The sequence below is a fragment of the Apodemus sylvaticus genome, chromosome 6 (genome assembly GCF_947179515.1).
Source record: "Apodemus sylvaticus chromosome 6, mApoSyl1.1, whole genome shotgun sequence".
NCBI lineage: Eukaryota > Metazoa > Chordata > Mammalia > Rodentia > Muridae > Apodemus > Apodemus sylvaticus.
Window position 1 is genome coordinate 136,159,939 of NC_067477.1, and position 17,862 is coordinate 136,177,800.

A 17,862-nucleotide genomic window follows, 5' to 3' on the forward strand; every position below is an offset into this window, starting at 1 on the left:
TATATAAACAAAACAAAATCCAACTCCAAATATTTTCCCATTTCAATAAATCATAGAATATATCATTCTTTTAGTTTTTAGTAGTATGTGAAATCTCAAAGTACAAACTTTGAGACACAAACTCCTGTGTTAGTGTGCAGTTCTAAACCACCTCAGGTTGCATGATAATTTCCCCAGAAGCACTTGGGCACCCTCTCCCAGGGTAGGCTAACAGAAACCCTCTACGTAAGTGGCACAGAATTCTGCTAAGATTCCACCCAAGTTTCTACTGTATTTGAAACCCTGGTCACTTCATAGAAGAGAAAATGTAGGGCTGGTAGGATGGCTTAGCACTTAAGAGCATGGACTGCTCTTCTGAAAGTCTCAAGTTCAAATCCCAGCAACCACATGGTGGCTCACAACCATCCGTAATGAGATCTGACGCCCTCTTCTGAGCTGTCTGAAGACAGCTACAGTGTACTTATATATATAATAAAGAAATCTTTGGGCCAGAGAAAGGGGGGGAGGGGGGCTGAGCAAGCAGTGGTCCTGAGTTCAATTCCCATCATCCACATGATGGTTCACAACCATCTGTACAGCTATAGTGTACTCATATACATAAAATAAATAAATCTTTTTAAAAAAGGAAAATGTATACATGTACAAACAGAGAAATGCATGTCATATGTAGGTATATATTCAATATCACTGCCAAGCACTCTTTTATTCTAGTTAACTTATGGATAAAGAGATAACTAAAAAATTAACCTGAAAGAACTTTTGTTTGAAAAGTAGCCAGGCGGTGGTGGCTCACACCTGTAATCCCAGCACTCTGGGAGGCAGAGGGAGGCGGATTTCTGAGTTCGAGGCCAGCCCGGTCTACAGAGTGAGTTCCAGGACAGACAGGGCTATACAGAGAAACCCTGTCTCGAAAAAACCAAATCCAAAAAAAAAAAAAAAAAAAAAAGAGAGAGAGAGAGAAAAGTAAATCTTTATGTGTTTTACAATTAAAAAGCTTAAAGCACATTTTCATAAGTCAATTTTATACACAGATTGAACTAATTTGTCTAAAAATTATGATTCTCATTTTGATATACTACCTGAATTGTTGTCTAAACCACTATTATATAACTCTAAGACTAATATAGGAATTACATATTCATCAAGACTTAAAGAAAAAAATAACCACAAATACATTAGTTTTAGCTCATTAATTCCCTTATAAAATCATTTAAAAATTATACTATTCATTTATTTAATGTGTGCGCACGCGCGCGTGTGTGTGTGTGTGTGTGTGTGTGTGTGTGTGTCTGTGTGTGTGGGGCGGTGTATAAGAAGGTCAGAAAATCACCTAAGGGAGTTGGTCCTCTCCTTCCAGCACATGAGTCTCAGGGATAGAAGACAGTCAGAGATAGGTCATCAGGCTTGGTGACTTGTGTTTTTACCCCCTGACCCAGCTTGCTGCCCCCTTATGAGATTATTGCAGTATAACCATAAACAAGTATTAATAAAAGAATTTTCTCAAACTAAAAGTACTCTGTATACCCTCTAAAACTTTTGAGGGAAATGCTACTTTTAGGTGGCTCCAGCCAATATATGAAATGTACGTTAAAAAATGTAATAAGAATGCTAATCTTTTAAAGAATATTATTTTTCCACAAGCTTAGCAAAATCTTCATTATTTTAGTCTTAATTCATCTTAATATTTATTCATTTTTAAGGCCATTAGTTGCCCTTGGAAAGACTCATGCTATTCTCCCTGAAGGCTAATCAGCAAGTTCTTATCCCCTCTGTGCCAACCCTGAACCTCCAGGACAGTTGCTACTATAGAGCTGCAGCCTTAAAGTGCACATCACTTACCACTGGCTAAGTACATAATGAAACCACAACTCAAGAACATCTTTGTCAGCTTTTGAACAACAATAAAAATAAAACTGACACTCTGGCATGTGACTGTCAATAACCAAGATGCAAGCAGAAATAGACTCTGGTAACTAATAATTTAGAATAAATGAAGAAAATGCCCAGGGTCTACTTCAAGTAGAGTGGGAATTATAGCAAGTGGTGAAACCGGAATGCAGAATAAACATTTAAAAATACACGATGGTAGGGAATTGAGTTTGGCTGTCACTGCTGCTTCTAACAGATCAGGACATCTTAAAAAGGCTTACTATGAGAACAGAATCCTTAACACACTTCATTAACATTTCAATTTTGCTTGTTTTCCCTCTGTCAATTCTATAAGACCTGGTAACGTGAATGGAACACCAGACAACTTGGGTACATGTAAGTGAAAGGTAACATGAGAAAAAAATTTTAATTTGTCAAAAATTGGTAAATGTATCAAAGAATCGGTAAAACATTTTTACCAACCATGTTGCAAAAGACTTCTAGCTGATTTGAAACATCTCCCAAATAACACAGCCAACTGCTTTCTCAAAGACTATTGTAACAGTGACTAATGCAAATCTTTTAAACTGTTTTTCTAACTAACAATTTCCTTCATCTGATATTTTGATCAAATACAATGAAGCACTTAAAGAAAGAATGTACAATTTTAAAATTATATTTAAACGCAGTCTCCTTAATCAAAGGAGGTGTGACAACCAACTCAACGCATGTAAAAATTAACCTTAATCCGCCAACCAAAACACGCAAAATGTCCCCTAACAATTCTCCTCCTTAAAACAATCATACACAAAATACCGTGCTGACTTACACCCCGCTACAAGCAGCTCATTAATAAAGAGACTAGTTATGTTTGGAGATCAACGTGCAAGACTCTCATCTCACAAACCTCTCCACATAACCACATCATCCAAGCAAAACCGAACATTATTTTTGCTAAAGCAAGAATCCAACCCCAGGGAGCCTCAGCCCTTAGACAATGGTGGTTACCAGACAGCGCAGCACAGTTGAGTCCAAATGACACATTTCACTAGGCCTTGTTCACAACACACGCGCGCGCGTCTACATTCAGATACACACTCGATCCCAAGGGGCCCGTTCTATGGCAGAGGTGCTCAAACCCACCCAGAGACAGAGGGGAGCACCGCGGCGTAGCAGGGAGGAGAGGAAAGGGGGACGACACAGCGGAAGGGTAACTGCACTGCACACGAGGGAGGGGGCTGGAAATGGCCGATAGCTTCTATATTTATTTATTTAAAGGTATTGATTTAACGGGTTCTTCCCCCGGGTTCTGTAACTAAAGGCAAACTGCGTAGCAAAGATCTTGAGGTTGAGCGAGGGGCCGAGGCTCCCCGTGCCCCGTGACCTGGAGGGGGGCACACAAGTTCCCTAGCCAGCGCGGCGGACCACTCCGGCGCTCCTCTCCCCCTCCTCCAGGGCAAGGGGGAGCCCACAGAAGGGGAAAACAAGTTCCCCGGCCAACCTCAGCGACCTACGCTGCCAGCCATCCCCCCACCTACCACGAGAAAGGGGGAGCCCAGACCGAGCCAGGCGGCAGAAAGGGGGGAAATCCCACCCTCTGCCCGCCCCCGGCCGCGAACAGACTCCCGAGGGGTGGGTGAGCCAGCCGGGAAGCCCCAAGAAGGGATGGGGACGGAGGGTGCCGGCCCCGAAACCAAACAAAGCGCGGCCTGAGCCGCAGCCCGAGCGGATCGCGCAGCCGCGGCTTTTCCTGCCGGCCAGGCCGGCCCGGCCCGGCCCGGCCCAGGCGAACACTGCGGCACGGCGGGACCCGCCTCCGCTCGGCCTCCGTCTCCCACCCCGGGCGCGCCGCCGCCGCCCCCGCCCGGCCTCCCGCCCGCCGGGCCCGGAGCGCGGCCTTACCCCTCTCGCCGGCGTTGTTACGATCCTGAGGCGGCGGCGGAGGCGGCGGCGGCGGCGGCGGCGGGGGCTGCTGCTGCGGTGGCGGCGGGGGTTGCTGCTGCTGCTGCTGCTGCTGGGGCGGCTGCGGCGGCGGCTGCTGCTGCTGCTGCTGGGGCGGCTGCGGCGGCGGCTGCTGCGGGGGCTGCTGCTGCTGTTGCACCGGGCGCGGCCGCGACACTCGCCTGGGTCTCCGGTTGGCGGCTCGGACGGAGTTCATTTGCCGGGCTGAGGTGGCGGCGTTGGCGGAGGGACACACACACTCACGCGCACACGCACCGCGAGCTCCGGGGCCGGGGAAGGGGGTGGGGAGCGGGAAGGAGCGGGGCGGCCGGGGACGCGGGGACGGGGGCCTGGGCGTGAGCCCCCGGGTCCGCGGGGAGGCTGGGGCACAACCGGAGCTCGAGCGAGGCCCGCCGGCCAGGCCTGGCGCACGGGCAAGGCCGAGGCCGCCGGGCGGGGCGGCCGCGAGGGACGCAGACAGAAAGACGGGCCGGGCAAGAGAAAGAAAGAAAGGGCGTCCGTCCGCCTGGGGAGCCCGAGGGGAAGCGCGGCGGCGGCGGCCGAGCAGACGAGCCGGGCCCGCCGACTCCCGAGCGGCGTCTCCGGCGGCGGGGGGAGTGGGCGGGCGGGCGATCTCGGAGAGGGCGAGCGGGGCGGGAGCGCGCGGGGGGCGCCCGGCTCCTCCGTTCCTCTTCCTCCCCCCACACCCCCTGAAAGAGCGCCCTGCGAGGAATTTTCTCTTTCTTCGGCCTCTTCTCTCTCCTCCGCCCCCCCCCTCGGCGAAGGGGAAATGAGTGTAAAGGGAGGAGATAGGGGCAAAAAGAGGCGTCGTCGTTCCTCCTCCTTAAAGGAACCCTTCCTCCTCAGCCCCAGCGCCGCCGCCGCCGCTGCTGCTGCTCCGTGGCAGGAGGAGCCATTGACACCGCCGAAGCCTCCACTCGAGCCTAGTCGGTCCCTCCCCGCCGTGGGGCTGGCCTGGGGGCGCGGGGGAGGGCCGCGGGGCGGCGGGGGAGGGGAGGGGGCGGGGACAGAGGGGGCGTGGATTCCGGCAGGACTTGACCAATGGGAAGCGCCCGTACAGTCTCGGAGCCAATGGAGCCTCCTCTCTTATCGCGAAGTCCCTTCCAACAACGCCCTGTTTCCTCTCTGGGGTTTCCTCCTTCCCTGGCGGAGGAGGAGGAAAGAGGAAAGGGGGAGTGAGGCAGGGCGGGTGATAATGGGGAGGTATCAGGGCATATAATGGAGCTGGGGGTAGGCGAAGGAGCGGCAGTACGTAGCGAAGATTCTAGGAGAGGAGGTGCTCGTTAGAAAGGGCGGGGGCTGCTGATGTAATTGGGAGAAGTGATTAATCCTGCATTTTGCCGTTTCAGCCTCCCTCCACCCCAACCCTCACCTGGTTTTCTTAAATGGAACAAGGAGTGAGGGACTCAATCTTCGGTAACTCCGGATTTCTGTGTTCGGTAGGTTCAAACTTTCAGCTGTAGGGAGCGCTACAGGCTCTGTGCCCTTTAGTCCAGCTGAGGATATTTGCAAACCTTAAGACATCTGCTTTGACTCAGCTTAGAACTTCAGAGGCTGGAGTCGGTTCTAGCTTTTGTCACCCAAACTTTCAGGATGTTTTAGCTCTTTTACCAGTTAGTTTGCTTTCGTTTTTGGAAAAGTGGTCTGCATGATGTTCCGGAAGAAATAAAACAAAATGGATGGAGACTGTGATTGACTGTTGTTGTTTTTTAGGTCCCACGAAGTCAAGAAAGATAAACCCCCAAGAGGAATTCTCTTTTGTATCTGTACCTGGTCCCCTTAGCATAATCTCTCCCCGAGGAGAATGTGTTTCTCTCCCCAGGCCGCCGTTGTGAAGACTGAAAATACACTCCGCTCCCCATCCATTACTGCTGGCTACTGTACCTCTGGAGCCTCTCACTGTCGGAGCTTTCGGTGATTTTCTACTTGAATTTCATTGATTGCGTACTAGGCTTAAGACAGATAAAACATTACAAAGCTTCAGAAAGGGAGGGAGAAAAGTGAATTCTGGGAGAAGCACAAGGAGAGGTAAGCTGGTATTGTGCTCTGTGATTTCTTATGTGACTCCAGGCAAATCACCCTTCTGGATGTCAGACATCTCGTGACATTTAAATAAAACTTTATCTTATGATGTACAATTGCTATACATTTCCTTTTTTTTTTTTTTCTTTTTTGGTCATTTGATTTTTGAGATGCTTTGTTTTTGGTCAAGAAAATAGAGACTGGGATAATTTTTTTTCTTCAAAAATCTTTCCCAAAACCTGTATGTGAAGACAGCTATTTGAGAACCATCTTGAGGGGCTAGATAGATGGCTCGCCCTTTCGGAGCTCTAGCTGTCCTTCCAGAAGTCTCACTGCAATCCCAGCAACCACGTGGTAGCTCGGCTCTCGGCCACTCCAGTCCCAGGGCACCTGTCACCCTCTCTGGCCTCTGTAAGCAGCAGGCATGCACTTGGTGTACATGCATGCAGGCAAAACTCACACACCAACCTTTAAAAAGTATTTTATAAAACAGCAACGAGAACAACTTGAGTCATGCATGAATAGCTCTGCCTATACTCACAGAAGGATGCCAAGTTCTAGACTATCCTAGACTGCGTAACAAGACCCCGTCTCCAAATAACTACGTAAATAATATTAAAAATGTTATGCTTATTAACTGGGTGAAAATAAATATTTACGGTTGGGTTAAATAAACATTGAGGAAAGAATTTTAAAAGTCTGAAAAATACCATATTATAATTGTGTCCATAATTCTAATTATATTAAACATTTGTAGCTGGGTAGTAGTGGCATATGCCTTTAATTCCAGCACACAGGAGGCAGAGGCTGATGGATCGCTCCGAGTTCGAGGCCAGCCTGGTATACAGAGTTAGTTCTAGGACAGCTAAGGTTACACAAAGAAACCATATCTCAAAAAACAACAACAACAACAAAAAAAAAAAACCCAAAATTTCTACTCAACAAATACATACTGGTTCTTTTGATGTAGCCATGATTTTTAATTTGGTGTGGTAGAATCAAAGATTTATTCATATTCATTCAAATGTAAAAAGAAACTATAGCTTATTTGTCCCTAACTTTTGGGCTTTTTTTTTTTTTTTTTTTTTTTTTTTTTTGGATTTGTTTTTTTTTGAGACAGGGTTTCTCTGTATAGCCCTGGCTGTCCTGGAACTCACTCTGTAGACCAGGCTGGCCTTGAACTCAGAAATCCACCTGCCTCTGCCTCCCAGAGAGCTGGGATTACAGGCATGAGCCACTACTGCCCTGCTTTTCCCTAACTTTTTATTACATTTTTACTTACTTTGTGTGTGTACCTGTGGATTGTGTGGACACATCTGCATGGATCTGGAGGTCAAAGGGCAAGGCAGGAAGAGTGGGTTCTTTCCTGCCTTGGGGGTTCTGAAGACCAACTCTATTTTCCATAGTTTTTTTAGCCCCAGGACCACACACCTCAATCTTCTACATAACTATTTTTCAAATTTTATTTCACAATTTGCTTATTCCAAAGTATGTTTGGGGTAAGGGGTTTATTTAAGATGTAGAGGACGCCTTTTGTATTTACTAGATGTCTGAACTATAACATTTATCTGGCCAATAAGGGTAATATGTCATATTTCTAGCATAGCATTTCTTGTTTTATAACATTTTCCAAATACATAAAAATAAGTGTTTTAAGAAACAAAACATTGAGCCGGGCAGTGGTGGCGCACGCCTGTAATCCCAGCACTCAGGGAGGCAGAGGCAGGCAGATTTCTGAGTTCGAGGCCAGCTTGGTCTACAAAGTGAGTTCCAGGACAGCCAGGGCTATACAGAGAAACCCTGTCTCAAAAAAACAAAACAAAACAAAAAAAAAACATTGCTCCTTCCTTCTAGACAGGGTCTTGGATGGCCTGGACTTCACTGTTTTTTTTGTTTTGTTTTGTTTTGTTTTGTTTTGTTTTGTTGGTTTTGGTTTTTTCTTTTTTGAGACAGGGTTTCTCTGTGTAGCCCTGGCTGTCCTGGAACTCACTCTGTAGACTAGGCTGGTCTCAAACTCAAATCCACCTGCCTCTGCTTCCCAAGTGCTGGGATTAAAGGCGTGCGCCATCACAGCCCAGCAACCTGGACTTCACTGTATGGACCAGGCTGCTCTTGAACTCACAAAAATCCATCTACTTCTGTCTCCCAAATATTAAAGGCATCTGCCAACCCGGGAACTGTCTTTTCCAGTTAGCAATGAGTGAGGAATAGGGGATCTACATGTCAGGACAAAAGGAGTCCAAGACACAAAAGCCTTCCCTTGTGATGGTCTCTGGTATGGTCCCTTTAATGCTCAGAAGTGCTAACCCCAAAGGGAAAACTAGTCATTTCTATCTTTTTGAGATACTATGTAATTTCCTTTCATTGTAATTCATTTTGAGGTATTTGTCACCTTCCTCTCCTCCCCCACAGTCCAAAGTCTTTGTACGGATCTCAAGTCTCCAGGGGTCAGATCTTCCTCCCAGTGGCAGGTGCTCTGTCTTCTCACTGACTGGACTTCCTGAGTACCCGCTGTAGGCCTTGACGAGGCAGGGCCTGGCCTTGCCCTCGCAGACCACCACCTGCCAGTCCCTGCCTGTGTCACGGTGAACCAGCTCTGCAGCTGAAAGCAGCCCTCGGCCTTTCACGGTGTGCCCAGAACAGCAGTCCTCAGCCCTTGGCCTCTCTATATCTGTGTATCTTCTTTTCTTCCCGCCAGGATGGTGCATGGACTGCTCTCCCCTCTCCTTCAAGGCCACGAAGGATGGACTTTCTCTCTTTTTTGAAACATTACTTATGTACTATATTCTTCTCCTCTCTTCTTTTTTTAAGACAGAATCTATGTTGTAGTTCAGGCTGGCCTTAAACTTGTGTCCTTTCTGCCTTCACGCCTGAAGTACTGAGGGCACAGGCTCTTCCTCCTTGAGATGCATTTGCACTGCTCTGTTCCTTAGATGAAATGTGAAAGAGAAATTAGTTTAACAATAATGGATCTTTTGGGAGATTTTTTTAAAAAATATCCTATTTCCATGTCACTGGTTTAGACATATTTTTAGTTTAGTTCTCGGAATTAAGTCTGGAATTAAGTCTTAGAGTCTTAGTACAACAATGTTCAGAAACATCTTAAAATTGTGGAGTTTTGGGGGTGGGCTTTGGAAACCATTTAATCTCCTATCTATTCAGCAGACTACAAAAATGAGAGGAGAGATGCTGAAACCATACGCCATTCACCACTCAGGATCAAAGCCAGTCAGGCAGACAGCCTTTCCATGCCCAGGTCGTGCGGACATGGAATGTGTCTGGGGAAAACCCAGGCATTCCAGAGGGTTTCACCCATCACCAGACCCACATAGGTTAGCAAGGGATCCTGACGGCTGCCAGAGACATTGTGAATTGTATGGTTGCTCACAAATGTAATTCCAACACTCAAGGAGCTAAGGCAGGAGGATTGCTGTGAGTTTAAGACCATCATAAGCCAGGCGTTGGTGGCGCACGCCTGTAATCCCAGCACTCTGGGAGGCAGAGACAGGTAGATTTCTGAGTTTGAGGCCAGCCTGGTCTACAGAGTGAGTTCCAGGACAGCCAGGGCTACACAGAGAAACCCTGTCTCAAAAAAAAAAAAAAAAAATCCAAAAAACCAATAAATAAATAAATACATAAATAAATAAGACCATCGTGAGCTACATACTGGTTTCCAGGACAGTCTAAACTACAGAGAAATACATATATCTGTCTTGGGTATGTGAGGGTGGGGTGGGGGTAGTGTGCGCACCAAAACCTTGAGGAAGACTTCAGGGGGACAGCCTTCAATTGTGCCTTATTCCTGTGAGGTAGGGTCTCTCACACCTGGACTTAGGCTGCAGGCCAGCCAGCCCTGGTGCTCTGGCTGCGGTGTCTGCCTCAGAAAGCACTAGAGTTAAACGTGGGTGCAAACCCAGCTGTTTACATGGATACTGGGATTCAAACTCTGCTTCTCATTTTGTTCAGCAAACACTCTTTCCTACTGAACCAAACCCCTTGGGATTTTTTGTTTGTTTGCTTGGTTGGTTGGTTGATTTTTTTTCTTTTGTTTCCAGAAGTTGTTAGGTGATGTAAAGTAGAAGGAAAAGTAAAGGAGGTTTTCATCTGGGGTAGCCCTTCAGAAGTACTTGAGTAACACTTAGGATAATTCAGAGGACTGAATTCCCTCGGGGTTTGCTCTGTCTTCAAGAACATTTGTGTTTGTTTTTCTCAACTAATTACTAGTGCTTAATAGGTTAGCGCATTTAAAATTATTTGCTTATGAAACCTATCACAATAGGAGTGTAGAAAATAAGCTCTTTAATCATTTAATACCTGGCAGGTGATGTTTATTGTAATTTTTAAAATTACAATTTCTGCCATTTTAAAGATTGAGCTTCCTTTCCCTGTCAGCCACCATCCTGTCCCAGGCATCAGCACTCAGCCAGTTACATAAGCCGCCCCGAAGCCTCTCACTCCTTTTATGTCACTTAAGAAATTAGTTTGATCTGAATATAGTTCCCCTACAGGAATAACCAGCTCTGTTTAAAATACCCATGTTAGAGTATGAATGGTTTATCTCACTAAGCTACACAAAGTCATTCTTTAGTACATGCTCCGAGAATACTTTATCAGGTAGTGAAAATTAATTCAAAAACCAAGGATTAAATGTGTGTGTACATGGGAAGGCCTGGTAACCGCAATCCAGCAATGCTAACACAAGGGGTTATTTTTAAAGAATTGCAGAGTAACTTTAATAGAATAATACAAACAGCACAGTAGAAGAAGTTAATTATGTTCAAGGTTTAGGGTGCTTTGTGGTTGATAGCCATACAGCTTTATATTTTGCTTTTAAAGGGAGAATCCAGTTGCTAGCTGTAGAGAAGGCTAGACCGCAGTCCTGGAGCATGTTGTTCCTTGGAGGCGGGGCAACGCCAGCAGCAGGGGTGGCTGGGAGGGAGAAGGCCACAGGGAAGTATAGTCACTGGCTGGCTGGATGACCTTGGGCAAATTCCTTGGCCTTTGTGGACTAGTTTTATGGCTGCAAAATGGGTGTGGGGTATTGATAATGTTCTCATTTTGAAAGACTGTGAGGACTAAATAAGCCAGTATGTATAAAAATGCTTAAAGCGGTGCCTGCTGCAGAGACTTGGCCTCCGTACCACACCATACTCCAGTCCACGCTTGGCGATTATTGTTCTTGCTGATGGTAAGTTTATGTCACACATTATCTAGTGAATGTTAAGACTACATAAACATGGGGAGAGAGGGAGCAGGTGTGTTCTTGTAAGGAAATGTGCCGAGCAAACAAATGCTATGAGATTTTTTTTTTCCCAAGATGGGGTTTCTCTGTGTAGCCCTGGCTGTCCTGAACTCACTCTGTAGACCAGGCTGGCATCAAACTCAGAAATCCACCTGCCTCTGCCTCGCATGTGCTGGGATTAAAGGTGTGCACCACCACCATCCGACTGAGAATTTTTTTAAGATAAAAGAAAGACACAAAAGAGGCAGGACAACTCTAGGCATCAGCCAGACAGGACTTAATACTGTTGGGAGGAGGCTCCTGGCTAGGGCTTGTCCACTCAAGCTAGGCCTGATCTTGTAGATGAAGGATGGGCTGCTAAGGACAAGTGGAAGCCGAAAGGGCTGGGGGGGGGGGGAGGGGGCAGCAGCGGGAGGCTTACTAATGTTAGAGGAAGAGCTGGGCCCACCTAAGTAGCAGAATTTAAATGCTTAGTCCAGCAAGGTGGAACATGCCTTAATCCCAGCAGCACTCAGAGGCAGAGTCGGGGAATCTCTGTCATCGGGAAGCCAGACAAGCCAAGGCCACAGAGCAAAACCTTGTTTCCAAAAAGAAAAGAAAAAGGAAAAGAAAAAGGAAGGGAGGATAGATGGGTGGAAGGAAGAAAGGAAAGGAAAGGAAGAGAAAAACCACAGTTAAGCCCCATTGAGAATAGTTGTGCTAGAAAATGACGGAAGGCAAAGGGGGCAGAAATGAATGTGCGTGGTAGGTTACTGTCGAGCAGGAGGTTCTAACAGCTGAAGGAGCAGGCTGTTTGGAGAGGAGCACACATCAGAGGCCATGTCAGCCCCGCTGTGTTCCTGTGGTTATGGCCTTCTGAAGCAATCACCAGTTTCAGAGTCAGGAGTCTGTGCAGCCACGCTGTAGGAAAGGGGGCCTCGGAAGCAAGGTTAATACAGAGTTCTAGAAAAGAAAACAGCAGTGGCAGCTATGCCATGAAGTTTAAAAAGTCTCTGCTTATTTCTGGAAATGGATAAAGCACAGAAAAATCATCTGTAAGGCTGTAAGAATGAATTGTAGCGTTCACAACGGTAAATGTGGAGTTCTGGGGTCATGCGTGGGAGAAATCCTGTCATTGCGCAGGATCCAGCCCTAAGTTCAGCATTGTGCTTCCAGGCCAGAAACACCTGCCTGACAGTGGGGGAAAGAGAGTAAAGCATTCACGTATGGAGAGGATCCTAAGAGAAAGACGGGCAGCTGGAGAGTGAGCTAGTCCCTGAGGTGCTACCCAAAACCTCGAGATCACAAGGAACCATAATTCCTGATTTCTGCCAGAGGAGGGAGAATGGCTCTCAGACCAGTCAGAATAATCAGCTCTGGATCTTCAGATGGAGTGAAATGGATGAAGAGATAGAGATCTTTTTTTTTTATTGTTGTTGTTTTGTTTTTTTGTTTTTTTGAGACAGGGTTTCTCTGTATAGCCCTGGCTGTCCTGGAGCTCACTCTGTAAACCAGGTTGGCCTCAAACTCAGAAATCCTCCTGCCTCTGCCTCCCAGAGTGCTGGGATTACAGGTGTGCGCCGCCACCGCCCGGCTGAGATATAGATCTTTAGAAGAAAAACTAAAGATATTTTAAATTTTTTTTGTTGGTTTGTTTTTATTTTTATTATGTATCTACACACACACACACATACATATAAAGCTTTTTCAGACATTTTGTCACAGCTGTGAAAAGTAACCAATATAGAATAGTATCAGAAGTGGGGTGGTTATTGAACTAAACCTGACTGTTACTCTTAGACCTTTGCCACTGTTTGCAGGAGGAACAGGGAAGACTTTGGAGCTGTGGTCTAGGGAGGAGAAGAATGAGGATATTGTTTTAAAAGTGTTATGGTTTGAGTGTGAAATGTTTTAAATTCTTGGTCTCCAACTGGAGCTGGCATTGTAGAAGATTAGTGGACCTTTAAGAGGTGATCTGGATGGAAGAAGTAGGTCAGTAGGCATGGGTCTTAAAGATTTATCTGGGGCTGGAGAGATGGTTCAATGGTTAGGAGCACTGACTGCTCTTCCAGAAGTCCTGAGTTCAAATCCCAGCAACCACATGGTGGCTCACAACCATCTGTAATGGGATCAGATGCCCTCTTCTGGTGTGTCTGAAGACAGCTACAGTGTACTTACATATAATAAATATAATCATTAAAAAAAAAAGATTTATAGCCTGGCCCTACTGCCTGTCTGCTAGGTTCTTTCTGAGTGCAGAATCACTGAGCCTCCTGCTTCACCCACCTTGCCTTACTTACCATGATGGAGAAGCCAAAACAAACCCTTCCTTACTCTCTATGTATACAAGCCGCCCAGCAGTAGATAGGAGATTCAAAAGGAACCCAATATTTTTGGAGAATTTTCATTTCATAACGGTTTGTCTGGGCACTTTTTACTTTAAAGGTCTTTGACTTACATTATGGCCTCCTTTGTGCTTACATGGTTTCCTATGTGTTTACATGGTTTCCTATGTGTTTACATGGTCTCCTATGTGTTTACATGGTTTCCTATGTGTTTTTACATGATTTCCTATGTGTTTACATGGTCTCCTATGTGTTTACATGGTCTCCTATGTATTTACATGGTCTCCTATGTGTTTACATGGTCTCCTATGTGTTTACATGGTCTCCTATGTGTTTACATGGGTTTCCTATGTGTTTACATGGTCTCCTATGTGTTTACATGGTCTCCTATGTGCTTACATGGTTTTCCTATGTGTTTACATGATCTCCTATGTGTTTACATGGTCTCCTATGTGTTTACATGGTCTCCTATGTGTTTACATGGTTTCCTATGTGTTTCTGTATCTGTGTTACTTCTTATGCTTTTTCTTCAGTTTTTTCCCCCTCTGTTTTGCTTTATTCTTGTCTTTTTGTTTGTTTTCTAAAGAAAGAGGCTTGTAGTCCGAAGGGCGGGAGGAGAGGTTTGGAGGGTGTGGGAGGGGATGAGAAGGTGGAAGCTGGGGTTAGAACACCGTAAACAAACAGATAAATAACTCTCCCTTACATTGCTCTCTTTTTTAAGGGCTGGGGGCTGGGCCAAGGTAACTCTACCTGGCTTAGAACTCGCTATGCAGACCAGACCTGACTTCTCAGATACCTGCTTGATTCATAGATAACTGCCTGCCTGTGCCTCCGGGGGCTGAGATTAAAGGTATGTACCACCACACCTGGCTTGTTTTTCTACTTCAAACATAATTTTTGTTGTATTTTTATGTATGTGTCTACACAGTGTGGGTGCTTGTGGAGGCAAGAAGAGGGTGCTGGGTCCCTGGGACCTGAAGTTATAGGCAGTTTTGAACTGCTCAGTGTGGGCACTGGGAACCAAACTCTATTCATCTGAAAGAGAAGCAAGCATACCTTAACTGCTGGGCCATCTCTGCAAACCCCTCAGTTGTATCCTTCTTTTTTTCCCCACAATGTTGAACAGTTGAACACCGATCTTCGTGCATACCATTGAGATATGTCCTCAACTTTTCTTAAATTTAAGGCAGGAGAGCATTCGGGCTGTGTCATGATTACTGCTCCTGCTCGTATCCAGGTCTACACAGAAAGGCAGAGCAGAAAGATGAGTTGTGCAATTTGGCAAGGAAGGAGAGTAAGAAGATGCAAAGTTGCAGACAGGGGGCCCACGAGATAGCACTGTGGGCAAGGCCTTTGCTGCCAAGCCTGCGCCCGGGGCCTACAGGGTAAACAGGAGACATTGCAGTTGTCCTCTGACCTCCACGAATATTTCAGACTTTCCATTGCCAAGATAAAACATCACAACCAGGGGCTGAAAGATGGCTTAGCAGTGAAGAGCTCTGGCCATTCTTCCACAATACCCAGGGTCAATTCCCATCAACCACACAGAAGCTCACAACTATCTGCAACTTTAGTTCCAGGGGACCTGACACCCTCACACAGATATATATGCAGGCAAAACACCAGTGCATATAAAAAATTAAAATATTAAAAGTTATATTTTTAAAAACTACTGTAGCTGATACTTCCATGTCATAGTCTATTATTAAGGGAAGTAGGGGCAGGAACTTGGCGGGAGCCTGAAGGCAGGGATTGAGTGATGCAGGGTCCATGGAGGAGTGCTGTCACTGGCTTGCTCTCGGGGCTTGCTCAGCCTGCTTCTTTATACCATCCAGGACCACCTACCCAGGGGTGTCACCACCCGCAATGGCTGGGACCTCCCGTATCAATCACTAATCCAGACAATACTGCATAGACTTGTCTACAGGCCAGTCTTACGGAGGCATTTTTTCAACTAAGATTTCCTCTTCCCAGATATGTCTTGCTTTGGGTCAAGTTGACAAATTTAGGTTAAGTTGACAAAATAGAAACACAACGTGTGTGTGTGTGTGTGTGTGTGTGTAAACAATAAAAATAAAGTTGCAGTGCCAGGTGGTGGTGGTGCACACTTTTAATCCTGGCACTTGGGAGGCAGAGGCAGGGGGATTTCTGAGTTCTGCGGCCAGCCTGGTCTACAGAGTGAGTTCCAGGACAGCCAGGGTACACAGAGAAACCCTGTCTCGAATAAATAAATAAATAAATAAATAAATAAATAAATAAATAAATAAATAAAGTTGCAGACAAGATGGATGCAAACACAGGTTTATTTACTGAAGAGGTAGCACTATCATAGAGAAAGCTAGTGCTCTACACTGGGACAGGGAGATGGGTACACTGTGGGCAAGGCTCCACCTGTACAGAAAAGTTTGTAGAAATACAAGTGTATGTGAAAAGTGGGGGTTGGACTGAGAATACTGCTGAAGGGATCCCCGAGTCCAAAAAGACCAACCGTGGATGTGCTTGCTGGGATTCAGCCACCAAGGAACAGAGCAGGCACAATAGCTGTGCCCAGGGGCTTCCGCTGCATCTCACGCTGGCCGCAGGACTCAGCCCATCATTTACAGGGCTCTGGTGTTTCATGCATTAACTATGCACATGGAGACTCATGCCAAGATTTCAGAAAGCCAGTCAGACCAGGCCGTCCACACACTGCAAGGTTTGAAGTCTCGGAGAGGTCCTGACAGGCCAGTCCACAGAGCTGGGAAGGTGAAGGCTAACTTTCAGTTGTGGTCCTAGGATGCTGAGATGCCAGGACTGTGGGACATCGGCCAAGGAACGCTGGAAGCTGAGCTGAGCAGCCGTGAAGGGCCACTCGTGTGGAGGCAGCAGATCTGGAGGGGTGAGACGTCCAAAGCCACCGGGGCTCGGGCTGTCAGTCCATGTCAGGCTCAGACACAGAGCCAGCCGTAGGATTTGTGTTTTCCTTGCTGGATTTCAGTCTTCCTTTGCTCTGATCTTAACTTGCTTTGGCTCTGTTCCTCCCTCTTGGAATGGAAATGATTACACCATGCTCTGTGTATCAAAAGGTTGTAACTGTTTTTTTCTGTTTTGTTTTAAAGGGGCACGCAGCTAAGAGATTACCTTGAATGTCAGAAGAGACTTGAATTTTAGATTGTTAAAGTTTTGGGACTGTTAAGAGGAATGGGAGTCTCCTCTCTCTCTCTCATATACGCACACGATAAAGAAATAAATAAAACGTAATTAAATGTTTAAAAAGATTATGCAGGAACTTAAAACATTGGAACAAATGTATTTGCATTATGAGATGACTTAAGCCCGTGGGGGAGGGGAGGGGAATGTATCTCCCAGGCTCAGGTGCCTAAACATTTGTTTCTCAAACAGTGGCGGTGTCGTTTCAAAAGGTTATGGAACTGTTAGGAGATGGAGCCTCTTTGTAGGAAATGGATTAATGGGTTTGGGTCTCGCTTATAATGCTGTCTCTCTGCCCCTTTCTGCTTCCTGTCTGCAGACTGCAGTGAGCAATGTGACTTCCTTACACCTAGCAGGCCTCCACAGACTGTTTGGCTGTTTCCCTGTCTTAGTCAGTGTTTCTGTTGCTGTGGTGAAACACTGTGTCCAAGAGCAACTCGGGAAGGAAAGGGTTTATTTGGTTTATACTTCCATGTTGCTGTTTATTATTGAAAAAAGTCAGAGCAGGAACTCAACTAGAGTAAGAATCCTGAGGCAGGAGCTGATGGAGAGGCCGAGAAGGGTGCTTCTCCTGGGCTTGCTCTTCCTTCCTTGTTCAGCTTGCTTTCTTATAGAACCAGGACCACCCGCCCAGAGATGGCACCACCCACAATGGGCGGGCCCACCCACATCCATCACTAATTAAGGAACGCCCTACAGGCTTGCCTACAGCTTGATCTTACAGAGCAGTTCCTCAGCTGAGGCTCCTTCTCTTATGAGGCCATGTTGTGTTCAAGTTGACACAAACCTAGGCAGCCCGAGCTCCTTCTTAAACCGTAAGTCAAAATAAAGCCTTCCTCAGGGTTGCTTTTGTCAGGCAGTTAGTTTGTCACAGTGAGAAAAGTAACTCACACAGGAAGTCAGCTAGGGCGTGACTGGAAACCCAGCATCACAGTTAACCACATGAGGAGAAAATGCAAACTGAATTTAAAATCACAAATAACAGCTGGACAACAGTCACATTCTGATAGGCCTCCTGCTAGGGGAAGGGAGAAAGATGGCTTCCTCTTCCGTTCCCTGTGCTACTCCTTTCCCCATGGAATGCTAAGGATGGCCTCTTATATGGGTTCTAGAATAGCATTCTGCAATCATTGTAAAAAGCATTCCTACGTCTACATCTATGAGACATGAGGCCTGGGTAGATTAACTGTGAAAGTAATGAAAATGCTGTGTCTATCATGATGGAAGAAAGCTCGCCGGCCCCCGCAGGACTGC

The 17,862-nt window shown here is 46.3% G+C and overlaps 1 protein-coding gene and 1 long non-coding RNA gene across 3 annotated transcripts in view; one reads left to right on the forward strand and one right to left on the reverse strand.

The window, feature by feature from the left end:
- Fbxo11 (F-box protein 11) overlaps window positions 1-4,568 on the reverse strand; it is a 72,549-nt gene extending 67,981 nt beyond the window's left edge. The window contains exon 1 of one of the 2 annotated variants that reach the window (XM_052186578.1): window positions 3,772-4,568. In XM_052186578.1, the coding sequence (XP_052042538.1) occupies window positions 3,772-4,027 (256 nt within the window). In that variant the 5' untranslated portion in view covers window positions 4,028-4,568. The remainder of the gene's footprint in view (window positions 1-3,771) is intronic. The other variant, XM_052186579.1, reaches the window with a different exon arrangement.
- Window positions 4,569-4,865: 297 nt separating this feature from the next.
- On the forward strand, window positions 4,866-17,257 carry LOC127687696 (uncharacterized). Its single transcript, XR_007978474.1, has 4 exons — window positions 4,866-5,745; window positions 14,141-14,269; window positions 16,195-16,297; window positions 16,518-17,257. It is a non-coding gene; the product is annotated as an uncharacterized LOC127687696 (long non-coding RNA).
- Window positions 17,258-17,862: the final 605 nt, after the last annotated feature.